This window comes from Phyllopteryx taeniolatus, chromosome 11, assembly GCF_024500385.1.
Source record: "Phyllopteryx taeniolatus isolate TA_2022b chromosome 11, UOR_Ptae_1.2, whole genome shotgun sequence".
Taxonomy (NCBI): Eukaryota; Metazoa; Chordata; class Actinopteri; order Syngnathiformes; family Syngnathidae; genus Phyllopteryx; species Phyllopteryx taeniolatus.
Genome location: NC_084512.1, coordinates 8,958,843 through 8,985,494, shown reverse-complemented (window position 1 = coordinate 8,985,494; position 26,652 = coordinate 8,958,843). Strand labels below are relative to the sequence as shown.

The 26,652-nt window shown below is 39.2% G+C and overlaps 3 protein-coding genes across 5 annotated transcripts; 2 read left to right on the top strand and 1 right to left on the bottom strand.

Moving 5' to 3' along the window:
* Positions 1 to 121: 121 nt before the first annotated feature.
* atoh7 (atonal bHLH transcription factor 7) lies at positions 122 to 3,252 on the top strand. The gene has a single exon (XM_061790102.1). The coding sequence runs from the start codon at positions 316 to 318 to the stop codon at positions 742 to 744; it is 429 nt and encodes a 142-aa protein (XP_061646086.1). The 5' UTR covers positions 122 to 315; the 3' UTR covers positions 745 to 3,252.
* Positions 3,253 to 5,674: 2,422 nt separating this feature from the next.
* pkd2l1 (polycystic kidney disease 2-like 1) lies at positions 5,675 to 16,514 on the top strand. 2 transcript variants are annotated; one of them, XM_061789938.1, is made up of 15 exons: positions 5,675 to 5,976; positions 6,173 to 6,286; positions 7,515 to 7,642; positions 7,738 to 7,991; positions 9,582 to 9,806; positions 9,874 to 10,102; positions 10,182 to 10,352; positions 10,434 to 10,615; positions 10,699 to 10,819; positions 10,902 to 11,000; positions 11,083 to 11,204; positions 11,284 to 11,401; positions 11,504 to 11,637; positions 11,735 to 11,873; positions 15,768 to 16,514. In XM_061789938.1, exons 1-15 carry the CDS (start codon positions 5,703 to 5,705, stop codon positions 15,879 to 15,881), a joined length of 2,424 nt encoding a protein of 807 aa, XP_061645922.1. In that variant the 5' UTR covers positions 5,675 to 5,702; the 3' UTR covers positions 15,882 to 16,514. The 2 variants fall into 2 exon arrangements, with proteins under 2 accessions (XP_061645922.1, XP_061645923.1); XM_061789939.1 differs by having other exon boundaries at positions 15,093 to 16,514.
* tial1 (TIA1 cytotoxic granule-associated RNA binding protein-like 1) lies at positions 16,510 to 24,522 on the bottom strand. Of its 2 annotated transcripts, XM_061789940.1 has the most exons (13): positions 24,327 to 24,510; positions 23,778 to 23,874; positions 23,394 to 23,492; positions 23,270 to 23,324; positions 23,108 to 23,195; positions 20,991 to 21,066; positions 19,672 to 19,780; positions 19,491 to 19,586; positions 19,306 to 19,390; positions 19,101 to 19,224; positions 18,843 to 18,988; positions 18,597 to 18,716; positions 16,510 to 17,298 (listed from the first exon to the last, which is right to left on the bottom strand). In XM_061789940.1, exons 1-13 carry the CDS (start codon positions 24,353 to 24,355, stop codon positions 17,295 to 17,297), a joined length of 1,128 nt encoding a protein of 375 aa, XP_061645924.1. In that variant the 5' UTR covers positions 24,356 to 24,510; the 3' UTR covers positions 16,510 to 17,294. The 2 variants fall into 2 exon arrangements, 1 of the variants encoding a protein (XP_061645924.1); XR_009790793.1 differs by lacking the exons at positions 16,510 to 17,298; positions 18,597 to 18,716; positions 18,843 to 18,988; positions 19,101 to 19,224; positions 19,306 to 19,390 and having other exon boundaries at positions 20,959 to 21,066; positions 24,327 to 24,522.
* Positions 24,523 to 26,652: the final 2,130 nt, after the last annotated feature.

Here is a 26,652-nt window from a genome sequence, read left to right as displayed (position 1 = left end):
GTATTGAGTGTGCATATATACTTTAAATGCATGTGTGTGTGTGTGCTGAGAGTGTGTGTGTTAAGGAGTTGGCTGCATGGGTGTAAGGGGGGGTGGGGGGCGGCAGAGGGCAGGGACTCCACCTGCTGCCACCTGTTCATCTGCTGTGGACCTTATAAAAGCTGTCCCCTCCTCTGGAGCACAGCTCAAAGCAAAGGACAAACATCTTAGAGGTCAGACGAGCAGAGATCACCTTGGACCCCGTGGCCATTATAAGAGATCTACTCGAACTCTCATCTTTGCGACCTTTTTCTCTGGTTCGGTTCAACCAAAAACATGAAGCCTCGCCGGTCGAGCTGCACGGACTCGGGATCTGAGTCCTCAGAAGTGGACTGCAAGAGCCCGGAGAAATACGAGTCCGCCACACGCCGAAGGATGGCTGCCAATGCCAGAGAAAGGAAGAGGATGCAGGGCTTGAACACGGCCTTCGACCGATTACGGAAGGTGGTCCCACAGTGGGGCCAAGACAAGAAACTGTCCAAGTATGAAACCCTGCAGATGGCTCTCAGCTACATCATGGCACTCAACAGGATCCTGACGGACACCAAGAGGCACAACACTGCACATAGGCAGTGGGTGGACTTGGAGTTTGACGGTGTGCAACCTGACGACTATCAGTACCTCATGAGGTACGAATCCATGGGGCAGGACTCTATCAACTCCTCCTTCTCTCGTCAGTTTGATGGACATCAGCTCCACGTATAAAAAAAATAATAATAATCTGCCTGTTGGCATGTAAAACAGTCATGTTGTAAATTGCAATGTGAACCTTTTTTTCTCCAATTAAGGAGACAGTAAATACATTTGTATTGATTTATTTCTTTGAAGGATCTTTGTTTGACAATCAGGAGGCTTCTTTTTTAAGTCGTGGATATATTTTTGCTAGGATATTGAGCAGGTTTTTCAATACATAGAAAGACATGTAGTGTGATTAAAATAATCATTAGATTGTAAATGCAATTGTGCATTTATAGCTGGTGTTCAATATACGGCCCTGAAAGTTTGTGCAATTTTCAATGAATTCAGAGAATCATAGGTATTAGTTGCATAGTTGCTAATATGTAACAGTTGTTGAGTTAAAAATTAACTTGCAATATGTTATTTTTCACATGCTAAAATCGTAGTTTTCGACTGAGAATAAAGAATATTTTGTATCAAATATAAGATTTTGTTTTCCCCCCCATTGTCTTCTCTGGACTATTATTATTATTATTGACTGTATACAATTAGAGATCTACGTTTGAGAAAACATTTCAGGCTTGAACCAGCGACCGTTTAATATTCAACATTATCCTGAAAATAATTGTTTGACAGGATATAGAGCCAAACAATGTTTTTGCAAAGGTTTCAGGGATAATGATGGTGCTTTTTATTTTTCATCCACTAGCACTGGAATTTGAATTTCCCCCTTAATAAGCTCATGCATCTGCTATCACTTGTTTGTGTGCTACTAAAACAGTGTCATATACATAGTACAGTCTTTATTGTACGCGTGTGACGAGCTCGCCTTACCAGTAACGGCAGGCCATGTCCACTTGCTCTGCACCCCGACGTGTAAATCCTCCTTTTGTTCACAGCTTCTGTGTGCTGAGATAACAGAATCTTACGTCAGCAGCAACAAAAATAAAAGCACTACGTTACGCGGCAAAATTCAAATCACAATAGTATTTCTAGTGATCATTGTTATTAGAATGGTCATTATTATTTGAAATAAAGTATATTTCGGATTTGTACTTAATGTCTCCCATGAGCAGAGCAACACAACTGTTTACTGCTGAAGCAGCACTACAGATTTAAATGGCAATCATACCCCACTGTGAATGATTGTCACAGATTTGAAAAGTTTGAATGTTGGCACAAGCCAGATCAGATTAAGGAAGCCTCTGAGCAAGATCCCGGTCTGGCTTCAGCGGGCGAGCAGAAATTAAACTCCATTGTGCGCTAATGGCTGCATGTAATCGCTTAGTTCAGAGCCACTGAAGCGTGAGCATCCAGAGCTGGACCCAAACACAATCAGCTTCAAAAATAAGATACAGCAGTGGTTAAACAGTAACGCTCGACTTCCACTCAACTATTGGGCTTTGGAAACTGACTTGATTTGAAGAAAGCGTCAAAATCTACGTGGTACAATATCGCTTATGTATGTCCAAATATGTCTGAACTACAAGACTCAATTATCCAAGGGCACTTAAATGACACATAACATGAGACAAGGGGCATTGCATTTCGGCACCAGAAGCTGGACGTCGCAAACATTAATACAGATGGTCATAATGACTCATTGGCCACATTGAATGTTTGCATACCTAATAAACGCTTTGTGACAGTTGGCATGTCAAAAATGAATAGGCGGTAGAGTCAAAAGTGCGTGTCAGTGACACTGCAATTACACTCTTCATTAATTCAGTCACCAGCAGCGAACAGTTGGCAGCAGCAAAAGTACAATTAATTGATTTCCTCATGAGGCGCAAATGATTGCATGAGTTGGTAATGAGTGATGACAACAATCTGCTCAGCGGACAGTAATTGAGAGGACTAAACCAGACAATGTTGCATGTTAAACTGCTGAGTGACCTCTCCCATCTACTAAGAGCTACGCTTCAAACAACATGTGCAACAAGATCAAATAATACCCGGAACCTCCTGTATGCAAAGTGCCAATGGTCTATTTTGATTGGAGAAGATTTTGTATAGCTATTTGTGATTGTATTGTCATTATTATTTGATGTTTTGTGTACTTGTGTTGTTTTGGGTCCAGTTTTGTGTATATCACGTTGTACAGATTACAGTGTTGGGTAGATTATGCACGTTATGATCTAGTTTGTTACAATTACAAGTTACCCGGTTGAAAATGTAATGGTGGTCTCACTATTTCAATTACTTTTCAAAGTAATATAACTAATTACCATTGATTACATTTTCATTACCTTTCCTAATTTTGAATGAATGCATCAGATTAACCACATATTTGTTCTTTACACAAATAATAAACTGATAACAAAACATGATGAAATGTAAATACATAATAAAAATGTGTTTGTCGTTTGTGGAAAACCACCATACACTACCATGTTGACCTAATGACAAATGTGTACAAATTAGACAATATCACTTCATGACAAATCAGATAAATAAATGTTCCAGAAAAATTGTCCGTAATTTAAAAAATGAAACTGTTCGAAGGTCAATGTTCTTTTATGTGTTCAAATGTGTAGCAACGAGTCTAACCTTTTCAAAACCTCAAATAAACGAATAAATTGCATCACAAGTTGGCACTTTGAAGTCATATTTGGAAAACTATGATGTTTGAGACTACGGCAGAATGTCCCGTCAGAATCAGAATCAGAATCTTTATTTCGCCAAGTATGTCAAGAACACACAAGGGATTTGTCTCCGGTAGTTGTAGCCGCTCGAGTATGACAACAGACACTCAATTGACAGAATACTTTTGAGAGATAAAGACATTGAGAAAAACAGCCACTGAGCAATAAAAGGTTGCTCGTAATCTGGTAATGCTGGTATAATTTTTTTTTTTGACAATTGTGCAAAAAGATGCAGAGAGAGCCAATCACAAGCGTCCCTGGATACTTTGATTATAGATTATACCGTATATAATTAGCTTCCGTCTTTATTATGTTGCGATTACTTTACATGGACCTGCTAGTTTAGGATACCTAGAATATATTACATCCCATTAGCTTCCTACTTTACTATTACTACACCAATCAAACCTGTACTCAGAATTACGAGTAGGACCTAAGATGTTTTTTAGACCGCTTCCTATTCCTATTGGTCATCGGCATTCCTTTTGTTTATTATTGTTTTTTCTGTTTATTTTCTTCCATTGTGTCTTATAGCCTATCTTGTGCTGATTTGTTTTTGTATATGTTCGATAAAGATTATTTGATCCTTTACTAATTTTGAAAATTCACCCACTGACAAAGACATGACCGCTCTACAATTTATCTTAATGGTAGGTTTATTTTAACAGTGAGAAACAGAAAATCTAAAAGAAAATCCAGAAAATCACATTTTAAAAGAGATGAAAATGTATTTCCATTTTACTGAGTGAAGTAAGTATTTGATCCCCTCCCAACAATAAAGAATTTTGGCTCCCACAGACTAGTCCTCCCACTTTAAGAAAGTACTCCTAGTCTAAACTCGTTAGCTGTATGAGACAGCTCAACTTGTTACCTGTATAAAGTAACAAATCGATCAATCACACACCAATCTCTCCATCATGGGCAAGACCAAAGAACTTTCTAAGGACATCAGGGACAAGATTGTAGACCTGCACAAGTAACTAACTATACCTGTGACTACTAACAATGCCAGGAATATAGATAATGCTGTCACAGCTACTGGGCTAGTTATGGTATAACTTTTATTTTCAAAAGAGCTATTTATTTGTAAAATATGCTCTGTTGCTAAGAATGCACCACAGAAGATGGGTTATTTCTCCATCAGATACGTTAGTTTTTTAAATTAATATTATTTTATTATATTATTATTTTATTATTACATGTTGGCAATTTCCATAAAATTCATTAATTAAAAAATTTATCGTTTTTTTGTATTGACGAAATATCGAACCGTGATGGTACTGAACCGAACTGTGAATTTTGTGTATCGTTGCACCCCTATATATATATATATATATATATATATATATATATATATATATATATATATATATATATATATATATATATATATATATAGACACACACACACACACACACACACACACCTATTTATTTATTTATTTATTTATTTATATTAGTGGGACTTAACAATTGCAAAACTTTAATACTGTGACATTTTAACAATATGCAGTATTTAATTGTTTAAAATGTAGATTACATATACAGGTGTGTTTGTTTACAATATGTCAGAGGAAAGCTTTTGTGTCAAGGGGGGGTAAGAATATTCCTGAACCTAAATGTGTACAGTATACCATTTTAGGAGGCCTTATGTCTATATAGTGCAAGCTGTATTAACTTTATTTTACAGTACTTATCATTAATATAATTATTACAGAACTGACCTGAATCCTATTGCTGAATACAGAAAACTCAAATATAATAACAACATTTTTCAATATGGTGCAGTGAAGTTGTACACCACTGGAAAGTACCTCCACAATAACAAAGATATTACAAATACGATGATAGTGTCAAGAAAAAAATGAGCAAGATTTTCAATTGCACTATTTTTGATAGTGCTCTGATTTGATCACGATCGTGCAGGTACAGCTCAAGGTTACGGCAACATAAACTTTTGAGTAGGGATATTCGGTACCACTTTTAAAATGTAAAATTACATGTAAGAACCCTTAGACACAGTTCATCCTATTTCAGTGCTTGTCCAATTAGTCAGTCCTACAGACGTTTATTGTTGCCGTTTTCCACTATGGGGTGCGAACCTCTGAACATTTTTAATTTGGAAAGATGAGTGAACTCCATATAAAGCCATCATCATGCTGTCACCGCTCTCTATTTCCTAACAGGTTAAAATCTGATGAGAACAAATGATCCTGCAGAGGACTGGCAGCTCCTCCCTCCACAACGCTTATGTCACCTACTCCTTATAACCGTTTACTGCGCAGGTGTTAAAAAGCTGCCCACACTGCTCTGCTTCACTTTCTTCTTTGATCCTGCACCATGAAGACGCTGAACAACCGTGCTGACAGCCACTTGTCCAGCCAGGTGGAATGTGAGCTGGAAAACATGGGTTCATGGGTGAACCAGGGTTACATTGGCAACTCACCGCCCTTGCCCCGAGTTGTGAGCACAGTGTACAACCCCGAGCCCCACTTCCAGGGCTCCATGGAGGGCACGTACAACGTGGACACCCACGGCCCCGTCTCACAGGAGCCACACTCGGCTGAGAAAATCCTGGTGAAGGAACCCAGAGGCTGCTGTTCTTTCATTAAAGGTAGGAATATTCTTAACTTGGCTAGGTTCTACTCTAAATATCAACTGTAACACTCATCTTGGAATACACATTGCAAAGATTATTTCCAAAAGATAATAATCCAAAAATCTATCCTAATCATTATGTCTATAGTTGTATTGGTTCAACAGCAGAAGATTTTTCTGATATATTTTTTTCTTTTCAATATTCCTGGTAGGTTTGTGGGGTACAACACTGACTGAAAACACCTCCGACAACCGGGAACTGTTTGTCCGCACTACTCTACGGGAGTTAATGGTCTATCTGGTCTTTTTGCTGGATATTTGTCTTTGTAAGTAATCAGATCAACAGATGTGGTTATTAGACATGTGAAATGTGAACGGTACTTCTAATGTCGTTATATTCACTGTAGCTACGAGCAATGAGTAACTTGATTCCATACAGAATGTTGATGAAAGAAATGAATTCTTTAACCTGCAACGTCTTCAAAACGTTTAGTCAAGTTTGATTGACCCCAAAAAACTGGATATGCAATGTCTTCCATTAACCTTTCATAGGGAATGTGGTGAATTGTTTAGACGTTCAAAATTTCAATAGAGCAATTAAAACAATTACAAGAGCTATCACTTTTTGTCCCCCAAATTATAACTCTAGCAATATTTCATGATAACAATCTTGTTTATAGCAAATCCTCTCATTTTTAGCATCAGCAAGTGTGTCCAAAGTTTTGACTTGTACTCTACCCACATGTACAATCCAAAGAGACCCAATACAACGGCTTTATCAAACATTATGCCTTGACAAGTAGTTTCATTTAAAACTAGTGTGGTTGTAGTTTGCTGTGATGTTGAACTGCACTGTGTCATACTGTTGTTTGTAATCTTTTGGTTGCATAAATATACTACATAAGTGAGTCAAAGTCTTGGTGCAGGTGGCTAAGTTATTGTGGTTGTTCAGTATACATTTCGTTCTAAATTGTAATTACTATATCATCATGGGGGTATGATGTAGTTATACTGTAGAAAATCTATTACCAAATATGGCCCCTAGATTATGATTAAAAGATTGAAGTGCTCAAAAATAATGTATGAATTGGTAGAAAATAAGAATTGAGATCATAAGGCAATTGGGACAGTTGGCTTAACGTAAAAAGTCGTCACCACTCCTGCTTTAGTCCCTACCGCAAATGTCCTCCCCATCCCTCCACCTGAGAGCCTTTGTCAAGCCAACCATTAGCTGTGCAAGGGACATGACCACAACCCTCTTGCCTTTTAGCGATAAGAGCATTTGGCCTCATCCATTGTTTCTTTACATTGTTTGATGAGGCTATTTGTGTCAGTCTGGCTTGCTCTCTCCTCAAACAAATTACAGCCTCTAATCTGGATCCAAATGATGGTTGCGACACAAACGCATCATTCAATGAGGGCTTGTGTGTGTCCTGCCTTTGACGTTCCTTATCTTTGGAGCCATGAATGGAGTGACGTTTTAAGCCGAGCCTGAGCAAAGCCAGATAAGGATCGGTGTTAAGGTGTTAACAATGTCATGACGTTGTCTTTCAGTGACATACGGTATGACAAGCACAAACGCCTACTATTACACCAAAGCCATGACCGACCTGTTTGTGAATACAGCCGGAGAAAGTGGGGTTAAGTTTCAGTCCATCAGCACCATGGGGGATTTCTGGACTGTGAGTATTTGTTCTTTTGTATTTTTTCAATTATTCATGACAGTGGGAATCAATTGAGGATTTCTGAAGATTTCAACTTGTTTCTGTATGACCAGTTTGCTCAGGAACCATTATTAGATGGCCTCTACTGGACAAAATGGTACAATAACCAGACCCTGGACAGTGGAGATCAGTCATTCATCTACTATGAGAACATGTTGCTGGGAGTCCCGAGGATGAGACAGATCAAGATCAAGAACAACTCCTGCAAAGTTCACAAAGACTTCCAGGATGAGATCACAGGGTGTTACGATGTCTACAACGAGAAGAAGGAGGATGATCTCGACTTTGGTCTAATCAACGGCACAGCGTGAGTTATTCCTTGTCACTGCGGGTTCATGTTGCTCTTCTCTCGGAGGCGACTGGCCAATAGAGGGCTTCAGGGCGCTGCCCCACCACTCACCAAATTACTGTATCCTGAATAAGACTAAATACGAATAAAATACAATGGAGATATTTCAAAATATACGTACATCTATTTTTAGATTAGTAGGCTAAATAATTTATAGTAAATGATGAATAAAGTTTTTTTGTTTCATCTGTATTATGATGCATTTCCACCCAACGGCGCAAAAATCTTTAGCCACAGACTGTCAAGTTTTACAAGCGCATTGGCTCGTCTTCGATACAAGAGATAGAAGCATGTTCGTGCACACTTCTCCTGCGCCCTGATTTGAATGCCGCTCTATGTATATAAGCTCGAATTACATACGTGAAGCCTCCCACCGTGGGGCCAACGTCACATCCGTCTGTCATCGGCTGCTGAGCTAAGGCCCATGTCCGAAATGCACCGCCCGCCACTGCCTGGATGAATGAGAATATTCACAGGCTTGAGTTTTCAATTTATGAGGTGTAAGACCAGAAGCATCTCTCAAACTGAAAAAGCACCACAGAGCAGTGTAAGAGCTCATCATACATTGCCAACACAAACAGCGGGAAGCGGATTCTTTTCAAAAGCAACTTGAATCACATGGGTCTTGCGTCTGGCCAGCATTCTGCGCCATGGTCCGAGGAAAAAGAGTTTTCTCACATTGCCGTGAAAGCTAAAGTTAGGGCAAGTGAGCAGGCTGTGAGAAATGCTGTTGGACTATAGCTTGGAGTGAGTGCACATTTGAATGTGCTAAGTATGTTAACTATTGTCCTTTTCCATCTTCAGGTCAAGCAAATTAATCTTCGGCTTCTGGGTCCAAAATAGCCAGTGTGCCAATGAGCTCCATACTGCATGCACCAAAACGCACATCCATCTCTCTGACGTCGGTTTAGTATCCAGTTTTGCAGCGGACACTGTTTTGAGTTTTCAACCGCTTGCATGTATCCGCAATTAATAATGATCAAAAATACTTGCAGATTCACTTCAAAAATTGTGCGGGACTGTTGTGAGCCAACATGACATCCATACGTACATGACATATGCAGGCCTACACAGTATGCACCAGCCCAACTTTTTTTTTTGTCCACATTTTTAATGTGTTACTGATAAAAATTAAAAATAAAACACATAAGTATTTCTTAACACAAACACTACTAATGATGAAAAAATAAATAAATAAATAAATAAAATACAATCTTTGTTTTTAGAGATCGGTGTCTCAAGTCGGGGGGCACAAGCATCTTGGTGGGCGGGCACGACCCCCTATGGCCCCGCCGATGGCGATGCCTCTGCCCCTGGAGCTCCCAGTACAGTAAAACTGCATATTTTAGAGGGGCCTTTTATTTTGTGCAGCCTTAGGCACAACTGTGCAATAATCATGCTCTCTAATCACCATCTTGAAATAGCATACCTGTGAGGTGGAAGAATTATCTCGGCAAAGAATAAGTGCTCACTAACAGATTGAGACAGAAAATTCTACCAGCTGCCACTGCTTGCTTTAGATATTTGTGTTGTTTTGTGCCTCTGCAGATGGAGCTACCACACCGAAAAAGTGATCAAGGGTTCCTCGCATTGGGGTTTGCTGACCACCTACAGTGGAGCAGGATACTACCAGGACCTGGGTCGAACCAAGGAGGAAAGCGCCATTGTACTGAGGGAGCTGGAGGAGAACCTTTGGCTAGACCGAGGAACCAGGGCTATTTTCATTGACTTCTCCACTTACAATGCGAACATCAACATGTTCTGTGTCATCAGGTACAGATTGAAATCCAAATTACTTGATTAGCATCCCCATTTGTGTTTGTCATCCGTCTGTTGACAGGTTGGTAGTGGAGTTCCCGGCAACTGGTGGCGCAATCCCTTCCTACCAGATCCGAACAGTCAAACTGATTCGCTACATCAACTATTGGGATTACTTCATCCTGAGTTGTGAGATGATCTTCTGTTTGTTCATCCTTTATTATGTTGTGGAGGAGATTCTTGAGCTTCGAATACACAAGTTCTCCTACTTCAAAAGCATCTGGAACATACTTGACATAGTGGTCATACTGGTAAGAATATGTTGTTGTTAGGAGGAATTATTCCAGCTTTCAAGGAGCTTGAATCAATTAACATGCTTCTCATTTCCAGCTCGCCATTGTCGCCATTGTATTCAATATCTTCCGTACAGTCAAAGTGGACAAGTTGCTTGGTAAATTGTTGGATCAACCAGAAATCTATGCTGACTTTGAATTTCTGGCATTCTGGCAAACACAATACAACAATATGAATGCAGTCAACCTGTTCTTTGCATGGATCAAGGTAAAATGCTGCTTCATTGCACTCTCGATTTTGATATTTGTCACCATTCCAAAACAGTGTGTGCGCTTCTTTTCTATGTAGGTCTTCAAGTACATTAGTTTCAATAAGACCATGACCCAACTGTCCTCCACACTGGGTCGCTGTGCCAAAGACATTGTAGGGTTTGCCATAATGTTCTTCATTGTGTTCTTCGCGTACGCTCAGCTCGGATATTTGCTGTTTGGTACAGAAGTGGAATCCTTCAGCACCTTTGTCAAGTGCATGTAAGAGACATCCAAAACAGCAACATAACCTGAAACTGTGTTGTGCTTGAACTAACCACTGCCTTTCCATATTTTCCCTGCAGCTTCACCCAATTCAGGATTATTCTAGGAGACTTTGATTATGACGCAATTGATCGTGCAAACAGAGTCCTTGGACCAATTTATTTTGTCACCTACGTTTTCTTCGTTTTCTTTGTCCTGCTAGTAAGCCATCCTCCAACTTGATTTTGATTTGAAAGTAAAATAACACTATATATTTAGAGCTTACTGTTTCATATCTCTTCAGAACATGTTTCTTGCCATCATAAATGACACATATTCTGAGGTCAAAGAGGAGTTATCATCCCAAAAAGATGAGCTCCAGATCACTGACATAATCAAACAGGTAACAAAAACCACTGTCGTGTAGAAATGTGTATTTAAGATTTAAATATGATCTCACATGCTTTGGATGATCTTCCAATCAGAGCTACATGAAGACATTCATGAAGCTGAAACTTAAAAATGAGAAAATATCAGATGTCCAGAGGGCTCTACGCGCTGGAGCTGGTGAAATTGAATTCAAGGATTTTAGAGAAACTTTAAAAGAGTAAGTGACAAAGAAAAATATTGCATCTTGTTATCCCAAAGTTTTAAACACAAGCCTCACCACTCTGATGATCTTGCAGGATGGGACATGCCGATCATGAAATTTCTGCCGCGTTCTCACAGTTTGACCGTGATGGGAACCACATTCTAGATGAGGATGAACAGGAAAATATGAAAACAGAATTGGAGGAAAAGAGGGTTTGTAGAGGAACACGCTTTGACCTGAATGTCCTAATATCTTGGTCTATAATGTGATGTAACAAAGTCCAATAAAGCGTTTTCGTTTTTACATTTTGTCAGGATGCCCTTACTGCTGAACTCAACAATCTTGGAATGAATTATGGGAAAGATTTTGGGGGAAAGCCTCCAGTGAGCTTAAGTGACCAAAAGAACAACTCTGGTCACACCTTTATGGACCGAGAACAGTTTCTAAGGTCACATTTCTCAAAACAAAACAAAACAAAACAAAAACTGGATAAATTTCCTCTCACTTAATCAAGCTGAGTCACCTTCTCTCTTTCTTAATTGCAGATTGGCCAGGCAGGTTCTCCATCTTGAAAGTGCCATGTCTGACATAACTATGAAGATTCAGTTGATTTTGAAGAAAATTGGGATTGAGGATTTATGTGATGTAAACAAAAACAATGGGAAGTCAATGACTAATCACATTGTGAGTATAATCATCCAGAGTGTGAGTATAATCATCCAGAGCCAGCCCTTATTTGCAGAGGTTGGAGTAAGTCATGTGTGCAAGTTGTGTGCAAGTCGCAAGTTCAACTTCAAGATTCAACCAAGTCCCATGTTACTGTAGCAAAAACCAAGCAAGTCCACTGATTAAAGTCTGTGATAAGGTTTCTTTGTCCATTGGCTAAAAAACACCCCTAAAGTGTTAGGTTCCCACCACGTACGTATTTGACAGTAGGGATGGTCTTTTTAGGGTTGAAGGCATCCCCCTTTTTTTTACGCCAAATAACATCATTGTGGCCAAACAATTCAAATTTGGTTTAATCTGATCATAAAATAGAAGACAAGAAATGTTCTTCTTTGTCCAGAAAAGCATTTGCAAAGGCCAAGCCGGCTTTTGAATGCCATTTCTGGAGAAGTGGCGTCCTCCTTGGTCTGCGTCAGTGGAATCCAGCCAGCAGTGTACAGTGTCCATTGGACTGTCTCCCCTGAGACGTTGCCACCAGCATAGCCCAGATTCACCAGAATGGCCTTGGTGGTGATGATGCTCACTATCCTGGACAGCACAGGTGTTAAGTTTGGCTTCCAACCACGTCCTCTGCGATTTTCCACAGTGCAGAATGTCTTGTATTTTTTAAATATAAAATTTCACTGTAGACCACTGGAACTTGAAAACATTCAGATATAGCTTTAGCCCTTTCCTAACTTGTGAGCAGCCACAATGCGCAGCCGCAGGTCCACAGTGAGCTCCAATCTTAACTATATTAGATATTAGAATGCTTTACAACAGCTTGAACTATTTAGAATGGTCAAGAACATTGGACATTTAAAAAAAAAACGTTTTCCATAGACTTCGACAGTTTGCAAAGCGTTTGAATAATTTTGGATATGCCACTTTTCAAATGTAAATAAAACCGTCGAGAAAAAAACAACAACATATATATATATATAAAATCAGCAGCAGCCATTATCTATCCACTGCAGGATGAAGGCCTCTTGTTCACGTTTCCAACGTTTGTTGCCAGTGTATTCCGGTGCGTTTAATGATTTCATCTATCCATCTACTTTTAGGTCTTCGCCGTGGTCGCTTTGTGTCCAGTGGTATCCAATTGATAGTTTCTGTGGTCCACCTTTTGTCAGCTCTTCGGGCAACGTGGCCAGCCCATTTCCATTTAAGGCTTTTTATTTTTTGCGTCTGCTGTCTTATCCAACTGCATCTTTTCTTGTCGTGAATGCTTATTTTCAACATTTGGCGTTCCGTGTTCCTTTGGGTTACACGTAGTCTTTGTATAACTTTGGCATTCGTAGTCCAAGTTTCACTACCGTAAGTGAGGACTGGTAAAATACATTGATCGAAAACTTTTCTTTTCAAGCAAATGGGAAGATTGTTCTTGAATATAACACTAAGCCTTCCAGGCAAGCTTTATGCGGTGTTCAACTTCAGTGCTTGTATTTCCATCCATTGTAACAAGTTAGCCTAAATAGATGTAGTTGTCGACGGCGTCTAGGACATAGTCCTCCATTTTGATATCTTTTTGTGGACAGTAACGATTGAACATGACCTTCGTTTTGCTTTTGTTCATTTTCAGACCATAGCGACGGTTTACTAACTCTAATTCCTGAATACGACGCTGTAGTTGTTCATCATAGTAGGAGATTAAAATGATGTCGTCTGCAAAATGAAGATGGCTCAAATAAGCGCCGTTAATTTTTGGTCCTTCCTTTTTCCAATTGAGCTTTTTAAATATTTGAGAGAGAGAGCGGGGGGGGGGGGCCTTAAAGTGCCACCCGGGCTCCAAACGTAGTATTGCAGGATGGCTCATGACAGATGATTTGTTAATCATGTAGTTCCAGTCAAATCCAGAGTTAAAGTCAGTGTTCCCCCACCTCTGCTTATTCATTTTTAGCCATGTTAATTTGGCATTGCTTAACATTTGAATCTAGGTTACCGTTTCCATTTTAGGAGTTATTGGTAATAACAAGTTTTATCATAATTACAGTATAGTATGTTGAAGGTGTTTTTGCCCGATTTGGTGGCACCCTCTGGAGGCCATAGCGCCCTTAGCATGTGCCTATTTTGCCTAATGGGTGAGCCTAAACAGCTCAAGATATTTGTAATGTTAGAAAAATGACAAGTCAATGACAATAACTTTAACCTTTAACTAACAAAAACTAAACGTCTGTTACAATCAGCATAAAGGCATTCATAAATCATTTATGTACAGTGCCGTGAAAAAGTATTGGCCCCATTCTCTAATTCTTATATTTTTGCAGTTTTCCAACTTTAATGTTTAAGATCATCAAACAAATGTAAATATCCGACAAATATAACCCAAGTGAACTTAAGATGCTGTTTTTAAATGGGGATATGGGGATTTCATTTATTAAGGGGGGGACCTATTCCAAATTTCCAGGCCCTGTGTGAAAAAAGTAATTACCCCCCCCCCCCCCCCCTTGTTAAATCATGAACTAATTGTGGCTAATCGCAATTTTTTATTAATTTTCACTGATCACACCAAACCCTGATTACCTCCAGACCTGTTCAATTAAGGAATCACTTAAATAGAATCCGTCTCAAAAATCATCATTGGACAAAAGATCGAGAAATGATGAAACAAAATGACCCGATCCAAAGAAATTCCAGAATAGTCGAAAATAAAGTAATTGACATTATCAATCTGGAAAGGGTAACAAAAGCCAAAGCTTTTGGATTCCAGCGAACCATAGGGAGAGCCATTATCCTCACAAGGAGAAAACATGGAATAGTGGTGAAGCTTCCCAGAAGTGGCCGGCTTACAAAGATTACCCCAAGAGAACAGCTATGACTCATCCAGGAGGCCACGAAGGAACTCAGGACAAAGAACTGCAGGCCTCCCTTGCCTCAGGTCGGTGTTCATGACACAACAATAAGGAAGAGACTGGGCAAAAATGGCATCCATGGCAGAGTTCCAAGGCGAAAACCACTGCTGACCAAAAAGAATGTCAAGGCTTGTCTTTATTTTGCACACAAAAAAGAAAATATCTGAATGATTCCCAAGATGTTTGGGAGAATATTATACGGTCTAACGAGAAAAGAGTTGAGCTTTTTGGAAGGTGTGTGTCTCGTTACATCTGGCGTAAATGTAGCACAGCATTTCAGAAAAAGAGCATCATACAGTCAATCATGCTTGTGGTGTGATGGTCTTGGGCTGCTTTGTACTTTCAGGACCTGGACAACTTGCTGTGATTGATGGAACAATGAATTCTGCTCTTCAATAGAAAATCCTGAAGGAGAATGTTCAGCCATCTATTTGTGACCTTAAGCTGAAGCACACTTGGGTTCTCCAGCAGGATAACGATGCAAAACACACCAGCACTTCAACTTCTGAATGACTTTAAAAACAAAATGGTTTTGGAGTGGCCTAGTCAAAGTCTAGACTTGAATCTGATTGAAATGCAGTGGCATGACGTTAAAAATGTTGTTCATGCTCGAAAACCCTCCATTTTTTTCTGAATTCTGCAAGGAAGAGTGGGCCAGAATATCTCCACAAAGATGTGAGGGACTCATTGCCAGTTATAGAAAATTATTGATTTCAGTTGTTCCTGCTGAGGATGGCCCAACCAGTTATTAGGTTTAGGGGGCCATTACTTTTTCACACTGGGCCAGGTAACTTTGAATAGGTTTTTTTTTTCTTAATAAATGAAATCATTTAAAAACAGCATTTTAATTTCACTTGATTGATATTTGTCTAATATTGTTTGTTATTTGTTTTATGATCTTTAACAAAGTGGGGAAACTGCAATAATATAAGAATTAGAGAAAGGGGCCAATATGTTTTCACAGCACTGTAAGTATGATTGGCAATATATGTCACTTCCTTTTTCTAATTACCACATGCAGGTGGATAAAAATGCCTCAGATGGGAGTATGCTGGTTTGTGTGGATCGAGGGACAAAGGCTGCGACGACATCAGGGAGAATTTGCTCCATCCCCACATATGACTGTCATATGTGATAAAACCTTGATAAGTGACAATGGCATGTGTTCCATTGGGGATAAAGAACAAGTTACAGATCAAATATTTAATGCTTTAAAAGTAATATCTCTTTACCAAAAATATCCTCCAAGATGAACATTCATTTCAACATGCAAATCTTCAACACTTTGATCGGTCATGTTTCATTTAAATATGTAAATGTTTGCATTTTTTAATTTGCTTTCTAGACATCAGCACTAGAGCTATAGATAAAAATGATTAAGCTAAAATATTTAGATAACTACAATGTAGTTGTGGATTCCACCTAAATATAAAACTACATATAAGTGTTGTGTAAGATATCGAAATTGACTGTTGTGCAATACAGTATAACTAATAAATGCCTAAAATCTGGCTGAGTTATAGTTGCTAAATGGTTTACAAATATATCTATCATTTACTCAAAGGTTGTCAACTTTTTTGCGTAGTATGAAGTGTGTTTTTCTTTTTTAAATGTTAATATGCAATAAAGGGTTTAATAATCCATCATATCTCTCCAGGTCTTGAGCTGCAAATGCTCAAATACTGTATAAGAGAGTAAAGTGTGTTGGTTAGATGCAAAATATAAATGCAATTAAATAAGTGTCTAATAAAAATACTAAAACCTCTGGTTTGAATGTCTTTATTTCAAGTGACTGTGTTTTCTATTTTCTAATGAAAACCATTCCCAGCTTTTATTAAACATCACTTATGATTTGTCATGAAAGCAAGTTGTCATTACATTCAATATCTTATGCAACAAATATTACACGTCACAATCGTGCAGTTCAAGCGAAAACACCATCTGCTTCCTGCTACTTCAAGAAAAATGCTAATTCCTCAGTGGACATTTTACAATTGGACAAATTAATTAAGAGGCACCCCTGTATGACATTGCTGATATTTACTGATGACATTTTTTATAACATACTACCCTTAGTTATGTACAATATTACTGGAGATGCATGATGTTTTTCAATTATTATTATATTGTTAATCCAACCAGTTCTAACCAAGACACCCCCCCCCCCACAAAAAAAATTATCAAGTATGTCTACTCTTACACGTGTGATAAAACAAATGGCACATAATTTCAAGCCAAATGGAAGGGTGCCTGTCATTACCCTTTACTTCAGAGTGCACTGAGGGGGAAAAGTAGTGCCTGCTGTCTTTAAAAAACAAACAAACAAAGAAAAACAAAAAAGGTTGCCATAGTTACAGATCCTTTCTATAATATGTGATAAGCATAAAATAAATTAGGCAATCACATCTTAAAGGATGTAAGATCTATTTGTCTTTACAAAGGTGGGTGATTAGAAAATGCTCTAAACGGGGTTGGTATGAAAGGAATAAAGAAAAAGGCAGGAGACTTCAGATTCCTTTAGGAAACCAGCCCAGAATCAGCATAAAGATTATCTGTGAAAAGAGGATGAATTGTTTTGTTTAATTTAACACTTGAATTAAATATAACAGCGAGCCTATCCTGGAGTTTTTCCCTTTGCTACGAGACAGGCTCATGAACATAATACATATCAAAAGCTTGCTAAGAACATGCAGTTGCTCACTCGGAAACACTCGGCGGGGGGGGGGGGGGGGGGGGGGAAGCAGTGAAAATAACATTATCCTTGCTTATAAAAGCAAACTGAGAAATACCTCCACTGTTGTAATGCTTTTTAAAGCCACAGCACTCTAGAAATTTTTGTGCGCTGCAAACTATTTCAGGAGTTCTATTTACAAAGCACTTTTCATTCATATCAAAAATGCAGTGACTATGGCTGTTGGCTGAACATAGACCAACGCTGTATGGTGGCCGTGGCTCATTGAAATTGTCGCAATGGTGGTTATATGAGACACTTTTGATTTGCACAGACTTATATTAAAAATTTCAACTCAGGCTTGTGGTGTTTTCTTACCTGGTGTATAAAATAGAAAAATCCACCGAACAAAAGTAGTACATTAACGTTCTGAAAGGACAGCAACTAACAAATAGAAAATATTATATATTTGTTTTAGAAGTGTGAAGAACATTGTATAAGTATATATTGCTCTAAATTGAGGTTTCAAAAGAACATAACACTACATCTTAGTGAGATTCCAGCAAAAAACAAAGTTTTGGATGTACAGAGTGATGTGATCAATTTTAATTTATTAAAGCTTTACTCAAATTTGAGATGTGATTAGGATTTTATTTTGGGGGATCTTGAGGGGTTTCGCCCACAGCTAACAGTTACTGTAGCTGTTCGGTAGGACTACTGCATTTACTGTCACCTATTGTCCCTTTGCTCTAGTGTACATGAGTAATAAAGGCAAGTTCCCTACCTGTGTATTACGAGATGGATTGGATATCACGTTCCAGAATGTAGGCAAGCACAAGATTATGTGTATGAAGATGGTCATATAATCTGAGTGCAATTATTACTTTTTAATTCCTGCTAAAATGAATCACACAAAGGGGCCAATGTGCGACACAGGAGTGAGAATGCCTTCTGATTAATTTGATGTTGCCTAGACTTACATTATGTAGTCTGGCACATATTCATAAACTGTAGGTGAACCTTTCAGTAGGGAAAAAAAACATTTGAAACATTCTTGGGGAAATGGGCACTATCAATTAAAAATGTTATTTGTCCTATGAGGTAAATAGAGGCTTGAAGAATATGTTTTGACCAGAGCTGGTTCTTCTCAGTAATAGGCTTGTGTTAGCACCAGCTCACTGTGTCTGATAACCAGTCATGTTGAAGTTGGTCAGGTTGGACACGACTGAACTTGCTGAGGCTGAAGCCTGAGTTGATTGAGAGCCAAATCCTCCGACCCAGCCGGGCGACTGGGATTGCCTGCGAAATCAATTATTAATATTATTAACAAGCAAGTTCATTGCATACAAGGAATATTTTTGCAAAATTGTTCTAATTATGAGGGTGTATCATGTCAGTCTAAGGCTGCATGACTTTGATACATACTCTACTCCAAATCCTTGCTGATTCCATGACTGGCCATACATGCTGTAGGAGGGAACTTGCCATCCATTAGTCACATACTGCTGCCCATATTGCTGCTGTGGACTTCCATAAAGCTGATTCCACTGCCCCCATTGACCATATTCAACCTGTGATTTAAAAGTCACTCATTCAGGAGCAAATAGTGGACTTGACTCCAAATGATGTACGTTAGTACAATATCAAAATCAAATACGGTCAAGTATATTCCATTAACTTTACCTGCTGTGAACTTTTGGTCATATCAGGAGATTCTTTTCCCCAGTAGCACTTCACTATGTGTCCTTCAATGCCTGTGCCATTTACTGACACAATGGCATGGGCAGCACTGTCATGGGAGGAAAACCTTTCAAGGAGAAGTGTGTGTCAGGCAATTTTATTCAACAGAGAACTTGTTTGACATTTAAAGGCCAAACGTTGCAATTACCTGATGAAAGAATATCCCTTCTCTGGGAAGACTCTGATTTCCATGATCTGACCAAATGGTGAGAATGTCTGCCGCATTAATTGATCTGAGATAATTGTAAAGAAAAAGCAATCTATTGTACATTTGTCGAAACTGACAGAGATCCAGCAGAACTACTACTACTACTACAGATGAGAACTACTTGCCAGACAGTCCAGACTGGATCCCTCCACAATACACGGTACAGTTCTGTGGACTGGACTGGCTCACAACATCCTCGAACCTCAGTTGTTTTGAGCCATCTGAAATTAACAAAAAACATTTGAGACAAAAAACTTCACACACCATTTCCGTAGAATCAGCAAAACATATTAATCCAAAACTTACTGTCCTGAGAGTTTTTTGGAGCAGGTGGCTTTCGTGTTGCCCAATTGGTCCTGATTTGGCGTCCTCCTAGCCACTGCCCGCCCATGTGAACAATGGCGTTCTCAGCATCCTATAGGAACAAATAAAAAAGTTCAACCTGCTCCTTAACTGAATCTATCATTAATCAAAAGTGTCTAAACTATATTGATTAGTAATATTAGCAGTCAATAAATTAACATGCTTAATTTCCACAAATAGTGGCCTGTTTACTCAAATGCAGAAGGGAGGAGATGTTTAGCTCTACATTCGCATATTTGGATTTTTATAAAAAGGACCATTCTGCAGAATGTGGAGAAATGGCAAGAAAAGTGAAAATTAACGCCCTGGAATATAGAGTACATGGATGCAGATAACATCACAGGAAGCTCATTTGAGTCTACCGGAACGCTGATTAAGAATACTGTCCCCATAAAGTACGATCTTCTTTAACACTGCCCAGGGAAACAGTTTACAACATGCGATAACTATCCACACTTTAATTACGTGCTTTGGCGCTGCTGTTTTAGGTGACAAAGAATATAACGACACAGTTCAAATTGGCTCAGCAGTTCACTCCGGGAAAAGGAAGATGTTAACTTGGCTTAAGCCCGTCACGCACACAGAGCAATGTGGCTGAACCCAACTGAACAGTGCAGGGTTCTGCAACTAGTTTTTATGAGTGGCCGACCCTCGGGACCCAAATTTTGTGGGGGTGTGTGTGTGTGTGTGTGTGGGTGTGTCGGTCGGTCTGTCTCTCACACACACACACACACACACACACACAATTAATCAATTCAGGCAAGAGCCGGGGTAAATCCTCAATGTGATTTTCTGGATTTTTTTCCCCTCACTTTGTCTCTCATAGGTGAGGTATACATATGATGAAAATTACAAGCCTCTCTCATCTTTTTAAGTGGGAGAACTTGCACAATTGGTGGCTGACTAAATAATTTGTTGCCCCACTGTATATTTTTTTGTGATGGTCCACTTCCGTCGCGTTCTGCCATGTCGCTCAGTGCGCGGTGGGGCCTAAGCGGATGATGCAGCCAATGACTAATTGGAACACAGCCACTATTTGAGGAAATTGAGTGATCACATTAAGGCTAAAAATCTACAAATTTTTCTGTGCCTGGTATTCTCAACAATGTTAGAGTAGGAGGTTATGTAGGTATGTATGACTGTGTGTGTGTGTGTGTAACTATGCATTCCTAGTTTTCTACATATATTTGCCAGAAAAAAAAGAGAGTAATAAACAGGAAAAGAAATAACCTTTCATCTGTGTTGCGGCACTGGAGCCTTACCAGTTTGTTGTAGAAGGACACAAATCCATACCCCTTTGATTTGCCTGTCGCCATGTCCTTCACAACTCGAGCATCTCTGGAGCAAAATGTGAAATCATTTTTAGTGAGTATTCCAGTCACATTGCATTATATAAAAATAAATAAATAAAATCTATTAAAAGGAGCCACACAAAAGACACACTGAACTGTGATTCCACTACACTGTCCAATATTACTGGTAGCTATCAGGACCCTGGACTGAGAGCTGACTCACTGACTCAAAAGCAGGAATTAAGTAGGTGTACATGCAGTCTACAGATAGATTTTACACATCTTCAGATGTATTAACAAATGAATGCCACAAAAGCACCACTTTACCTACTACTTTGAATCTCACGAAATATATGCTGTACACTACCATGCATTCTTAAAATAGACTCCTGTCCTACCAATTAAAAATATATAGAATACAGAAGAAGAAGAAGAAAAAAGGAATTAAATGGCATACATGGCCAGATTTCTTTTTTCCCTTGGTCAATTCTTTGACACCAATACGGAGTATGGCATTTGGGGAGCTGCAAATTTTGAGAAATTGACAATTTTAAGAATTTTTGGAAGAGCTTAATGAAACAAAACTTAATATGCAATTTAAAAATCAAACACTTTAAATATAAATTTAGATGAATACATTTAATATTGACTGTGATAATCTATGCTATACCACGTAAATACAGAGCATCTACAAATAAAGACAGAGGAAAAATGGAATAAATAGAGAAAAAACTACATCTGAGTCTCCAGAGTGCACAGTTCCTTGCTGTTAGCCTTCAAGCTCCTGTCCAATCCTATGAGCATTTCTGTAAAATAACCAAAATGCTATTACTTCACTGAGACCCACATCTAAAGGCTATTCAGGTTCATATACACAGCTTACATTGTGCTGACACTTACCATATACTAAATATGCAAAGAAGAGCAACGCTAGCCGACACAATGCATTAAAACACGTGAACAACTGTAAGAGAGCACTCATTAGGTGATTGGTAATCAACAACTCCGGACGGGGCCAATACAATTCTTTCAGACAGTTTTCATAGACTTCAGTGTGCATGGGTCTATGATTACAGGATCAAATTCATCCATCACATGATGGCTCAAGTTATGTTGACAGATCTACAGCTATGTTTACATGCACATTGTGATGTATAATAAGTATTTGGACATTGACAGAGGACTTAGTAATTTTACCTTTATAAACCACCACAATGGATTTGAGACAGAAGAATCAGATCTAAATGAGATGTGATTTCAATGTAGCTAGATGTTCGGTTTGAATTTTAGGTTTCACAAAAATATAATTTTTAATTAATATAATTAAAGACACTATGCAGAATCACAATTGTGAAACTTCAGAATCACTATCATCATGAATAAACACCAGAGGCCACCTACTTGGTCCTCCATAAAAACAACTCAACTTTTTGAAGACAAGTCAGCGACCTAATCAGAACCCAAAAAGGTCTTTTTTCCCCAAGTATTGAAGAAGATGGCTCTACTTACAATTATGTCATACGAGCCCATGGAAAATAGGGGTTATCTGCATAATCTGCCATTATTTCCTAAATGGTATATGCCATATTTGTGGGAAAACTCTTAAAACTGAGAGTCTACACTTCAATCACATCTCGATGGTTTCTTTTGGTGGCCCATGAAGGCAATAAACAAAAATGCTACAACTGCTCAAACTGTAATTCCGAAATAGAAATCAATTTAAAATGACAGAACAACTAGACAACATTTTCATAAATCTGCAGAGGTATGCCTTTGTCTTCCTTCCAACTCATTTTTTCAAAGACGTTTTACCTGTGGACAACATATACACACATTTGTTTTGTTTTTATTTCTTTATGGGTTGAAAACAGCTATCAATGTCATTCTTTTGTCTTCTTAATGAAGTGGTACATACAAATCCAAGTACTGTATACTATAACTGTTATTGCTGCAGTAACAAGTGTTTGAAAACAGGTGACAAAAACATGATTCTTACAGGGAAGCATCCATGTTAAGGCTGTAATTTTGAAAAAAACCAAAACTCAAGAAACAACAACCACAAAAATAAAATAAGAATAAAACCTTACGAGATTTTCCCAAATGGTGCAAATGCAGCCCTCACATCCTCAGTGGTAATCTCAGGGCTGAGATCACCGACAAACACATGGAAATGATCTAAAATGACGTAAAAACAGTTTGAAAGATACCTTGTATTTCAATTTCAGTACATAATGGCTCATAACACTTACTGGATGTGTCTTTCTTTTGGCTACTGGGAGTGGTGGCCCAATTTACTTTGACCTCCTGAAAATAAAGGCAGAAAACATTACATTTCAAGCAGCAGACTAAATGTGTACGAGAAAAGTATCCCACCTTTCCAAGTATTTTTCTTCCATTCATAGCTGCTAGTGCTGCTGCAGCATCTCTGTGTTCAAAGAATTCTACAAAGCAATAGGGGTCATTGGTTGTATGCTGCAAGAGAAAATATCAGACCAAATAGTTAATTCAGCCTTCCAATATATTGTAAAAGGTAAATGACAGAACTAAAATTCCAGTCATATTTTTTCATTAGATTTAGGAGAAGTTGATCTTGAGGATTATATTATTACATTAAATCATAGTGACTTTCTTTCTCACCACTCCAGATAACATACAGTAAACACAGCTCTAACCTCATTTACAACGACATTTATTTTGTGCATTTCTACTCGATTATCAGAATAGGCCATCTCCAGTCTATGCTTACCAACTACTTACCTCTGTGATCATTTTACAGCTTTTACAAGGCCCTATTTGTGCGAAGAGTTGTAGAATCAGAATTTCTGTCACATCCCTGGAGAGGTTTCCCACATACCTGGACGGAAATTACGGGATGTGAGAGTACTCCAACAATTCAACAACGACGATGATGATGATGATGATGAAACAAATGTTGATACTCTGGAAAGGGTTTATGTGCATTTTACCTATAAGTGTCACCGTGTTTGTGTATGTAACTTTTAGTTACATTCGCTTGACACGACCCATGGGGGGAGGGGGGGGGGGGGGCTAACGTTGCTAACTTAGCCGCTAATGACATTTGCGGTAGTTTGACGCCACTCACGATGACGGCACATTATTCTACGAGCAACAACAATGCCTGTAAACTCATATTTTTGCAAACACTGTTGTCTTGAACTACACTGTTGCTTGAAATATGAACCAGTAAACATCTGATTTCGTGTTGCCACCACGAGTCAAGTTAGCAAACTCTTTTCGAAATTAGCACAACAAATGTTACCGAGCTTGATAAAACTTGCAACTTACAATGTTTTGGGGTAGCAATCATCGTCCATGGTCGATGTCGACAGTCACCAAAGGCAATTAAAAAAAAGGTTATCTATTTGCTGGAAAGCTCAAGTTTCTCGGTTCCCGGATACGTGTTTTAACAAGTTGCTAACTAGCCACAAGCTAGCTAACCGGACACCGCGCTTACGTCACATTAGACGTCACGAGTATCGAGAGCGCATGCGTGTTCTGTCGACAGCGTGAATGACAGTTTCGAACGTGCCTGAAAGACGCGTGTATTTTTAATAATTTAATGAAATTAATAATTTAATTTAATTAAAAATCTCCAAATCTCAAACTGAACCCTTTTTTTAATTATCAGTGTCTAGCCTGGAATCTTCGAGACCTTTCTCTATGTGTAGAGGCTCCATGAATACGCATGCCACACTATAGAGCATTTTATTAGTTACAGTCATTACTCATAGTAGTCATATCCAGACCAGACTAGACACACTCACAAGCTATTCCTGAATTCCACGGCACTTTTGGGATGGTAGAAAATACAGTTATCAACAAACTCTATTAATTAAAAAAATATATATATAGGCGGCACGGTGGCCGACTGGTTAGAGCGTCTGCCTCACAGTTCTGAGGACCAGGGTTCAATCCCTGGCCCCGCCTGTGTGGAGTTTGCATGTTCTCCCCGTGCCTGCGTGGGTTTTCTCCGGGCACTCCGGTTTCCTCCCACATCCCAAAAACATGCATGAATTGGAGACTCTAAATTGCCCGTAGGCATGACTGTGAGTGCGAATGGTTGTTGGTTTGTATGTGCCCTGCGATTGGCTGGCAACCAGTTCAGGGTGTACCCCGCCTCCTGCCCGATGACAGCTGGGATAGGCTCCAGCACGCCCGCGACCCTAGTGAGGAGAAGCGGCTCAGAAAATGGATGGATGGAATATATATATAAAAATAGACCATTTATATGCACAAACATTGCTTGCTGTATTGACTACTGTGAATGATTAGGTGCAAAAGTGAAATTGGGTGCACTACAAAATGGGTAAAAGCCTATATTTATAGCCTACATCTGATTAAAAGTTGTTGCTTAATAAAAGGTTTTTGAATTAATTAATTAATTAATTAGTTTTAGCACGGTGGCGGACTGGTTAGAGCGTCAGCCTCACAGTTCTGAGGTGCGGGGTTCAATCCCCGTCCCCGCCTGTGTGGAGTTTGCATGTTCTCCCCGTGCCTGCGTGGGTTTTCTCCGGGCACTCCGGTTTCCTCCCACATCCCAAAAACATGCATTAATTGGAGACTCTAAATTGCCCGTAGGCATGACTGTGAGTGTGAATGGTTGTTTGTTTCGATGTGCCCTGCGATTGGCTGGCAACCAGTTCAGGGTGTACCCCGCCTCCTGCCCGATGACAGCTGGGATAGGCTCCAGCACGCCCGCGACCCTAGTGAGGAGAAGCGGCTCAGAAAATGGATGGATGGAATTAGTTTTAGTATTTTGACGTAAGGAAGTGTAGTTGTAAAAAAATACGTGTTGTCCTTAGTACAGCTAAACAGCTTTAAAAAGCCTTCTATTATTGGCTCAAGCCTTTTTAAACAAGTGATGACTGGTTCCTACTCAGATGTTTACTTCATCAGATGACAGTAACAACTTGGGGATGGGCCAAGGAAGGACAGGGTGATTGCTGGAGACAAATGTGTTTTCCACTTAACGCTGTTGGTTGATTAGGCTGTCAAAAGGCAATAGTACACTATGCAAACTTCATCACAAAATCTCCTGGCATGGAATTAAATCTTTGGTTTGGTAGTCCAATGTTCTAGTCAGATTGTTCATTTGTATGTGCTACACTGTTCATGTCAGTGAATTACTTTGGCATGGTGATAAATATCGAATAATCATTTTTATTCTACACTAGCGTTTGACGTGACATGAGGAAATCTCACAGCCCACCACCAAACAAACGTCAAACAATTATGAATACTGAGACAATAATCTGATTGTGTTTTTCAAACTCGACCCCCCCGCCCCCCTTGAAATCCGATCATTTGCTTGGATGGTACCGCCCAGTCCGCCCCCCCCCCCCCCCCCCCCCCCCCCCCCCCCCCCCCCCCCCACCTTTGCACACCACTGTTCTGGTGTAAGAATGCCAACAGGTGGATACAAATTGTACCATCCACTGGAAGTGCATTTAATTGTTCTGCCTGGCACCATATGTCGCTGGCAGATGGATGAAGATATATTCGTAAATAATTATAGTTTTGGGACACATTTTGTGAAATTGGATACTTTCCCCTACACACACACACACACACAGTGTGCCACAGCCAGCTAGTTGTGAATCACCGTTCTACA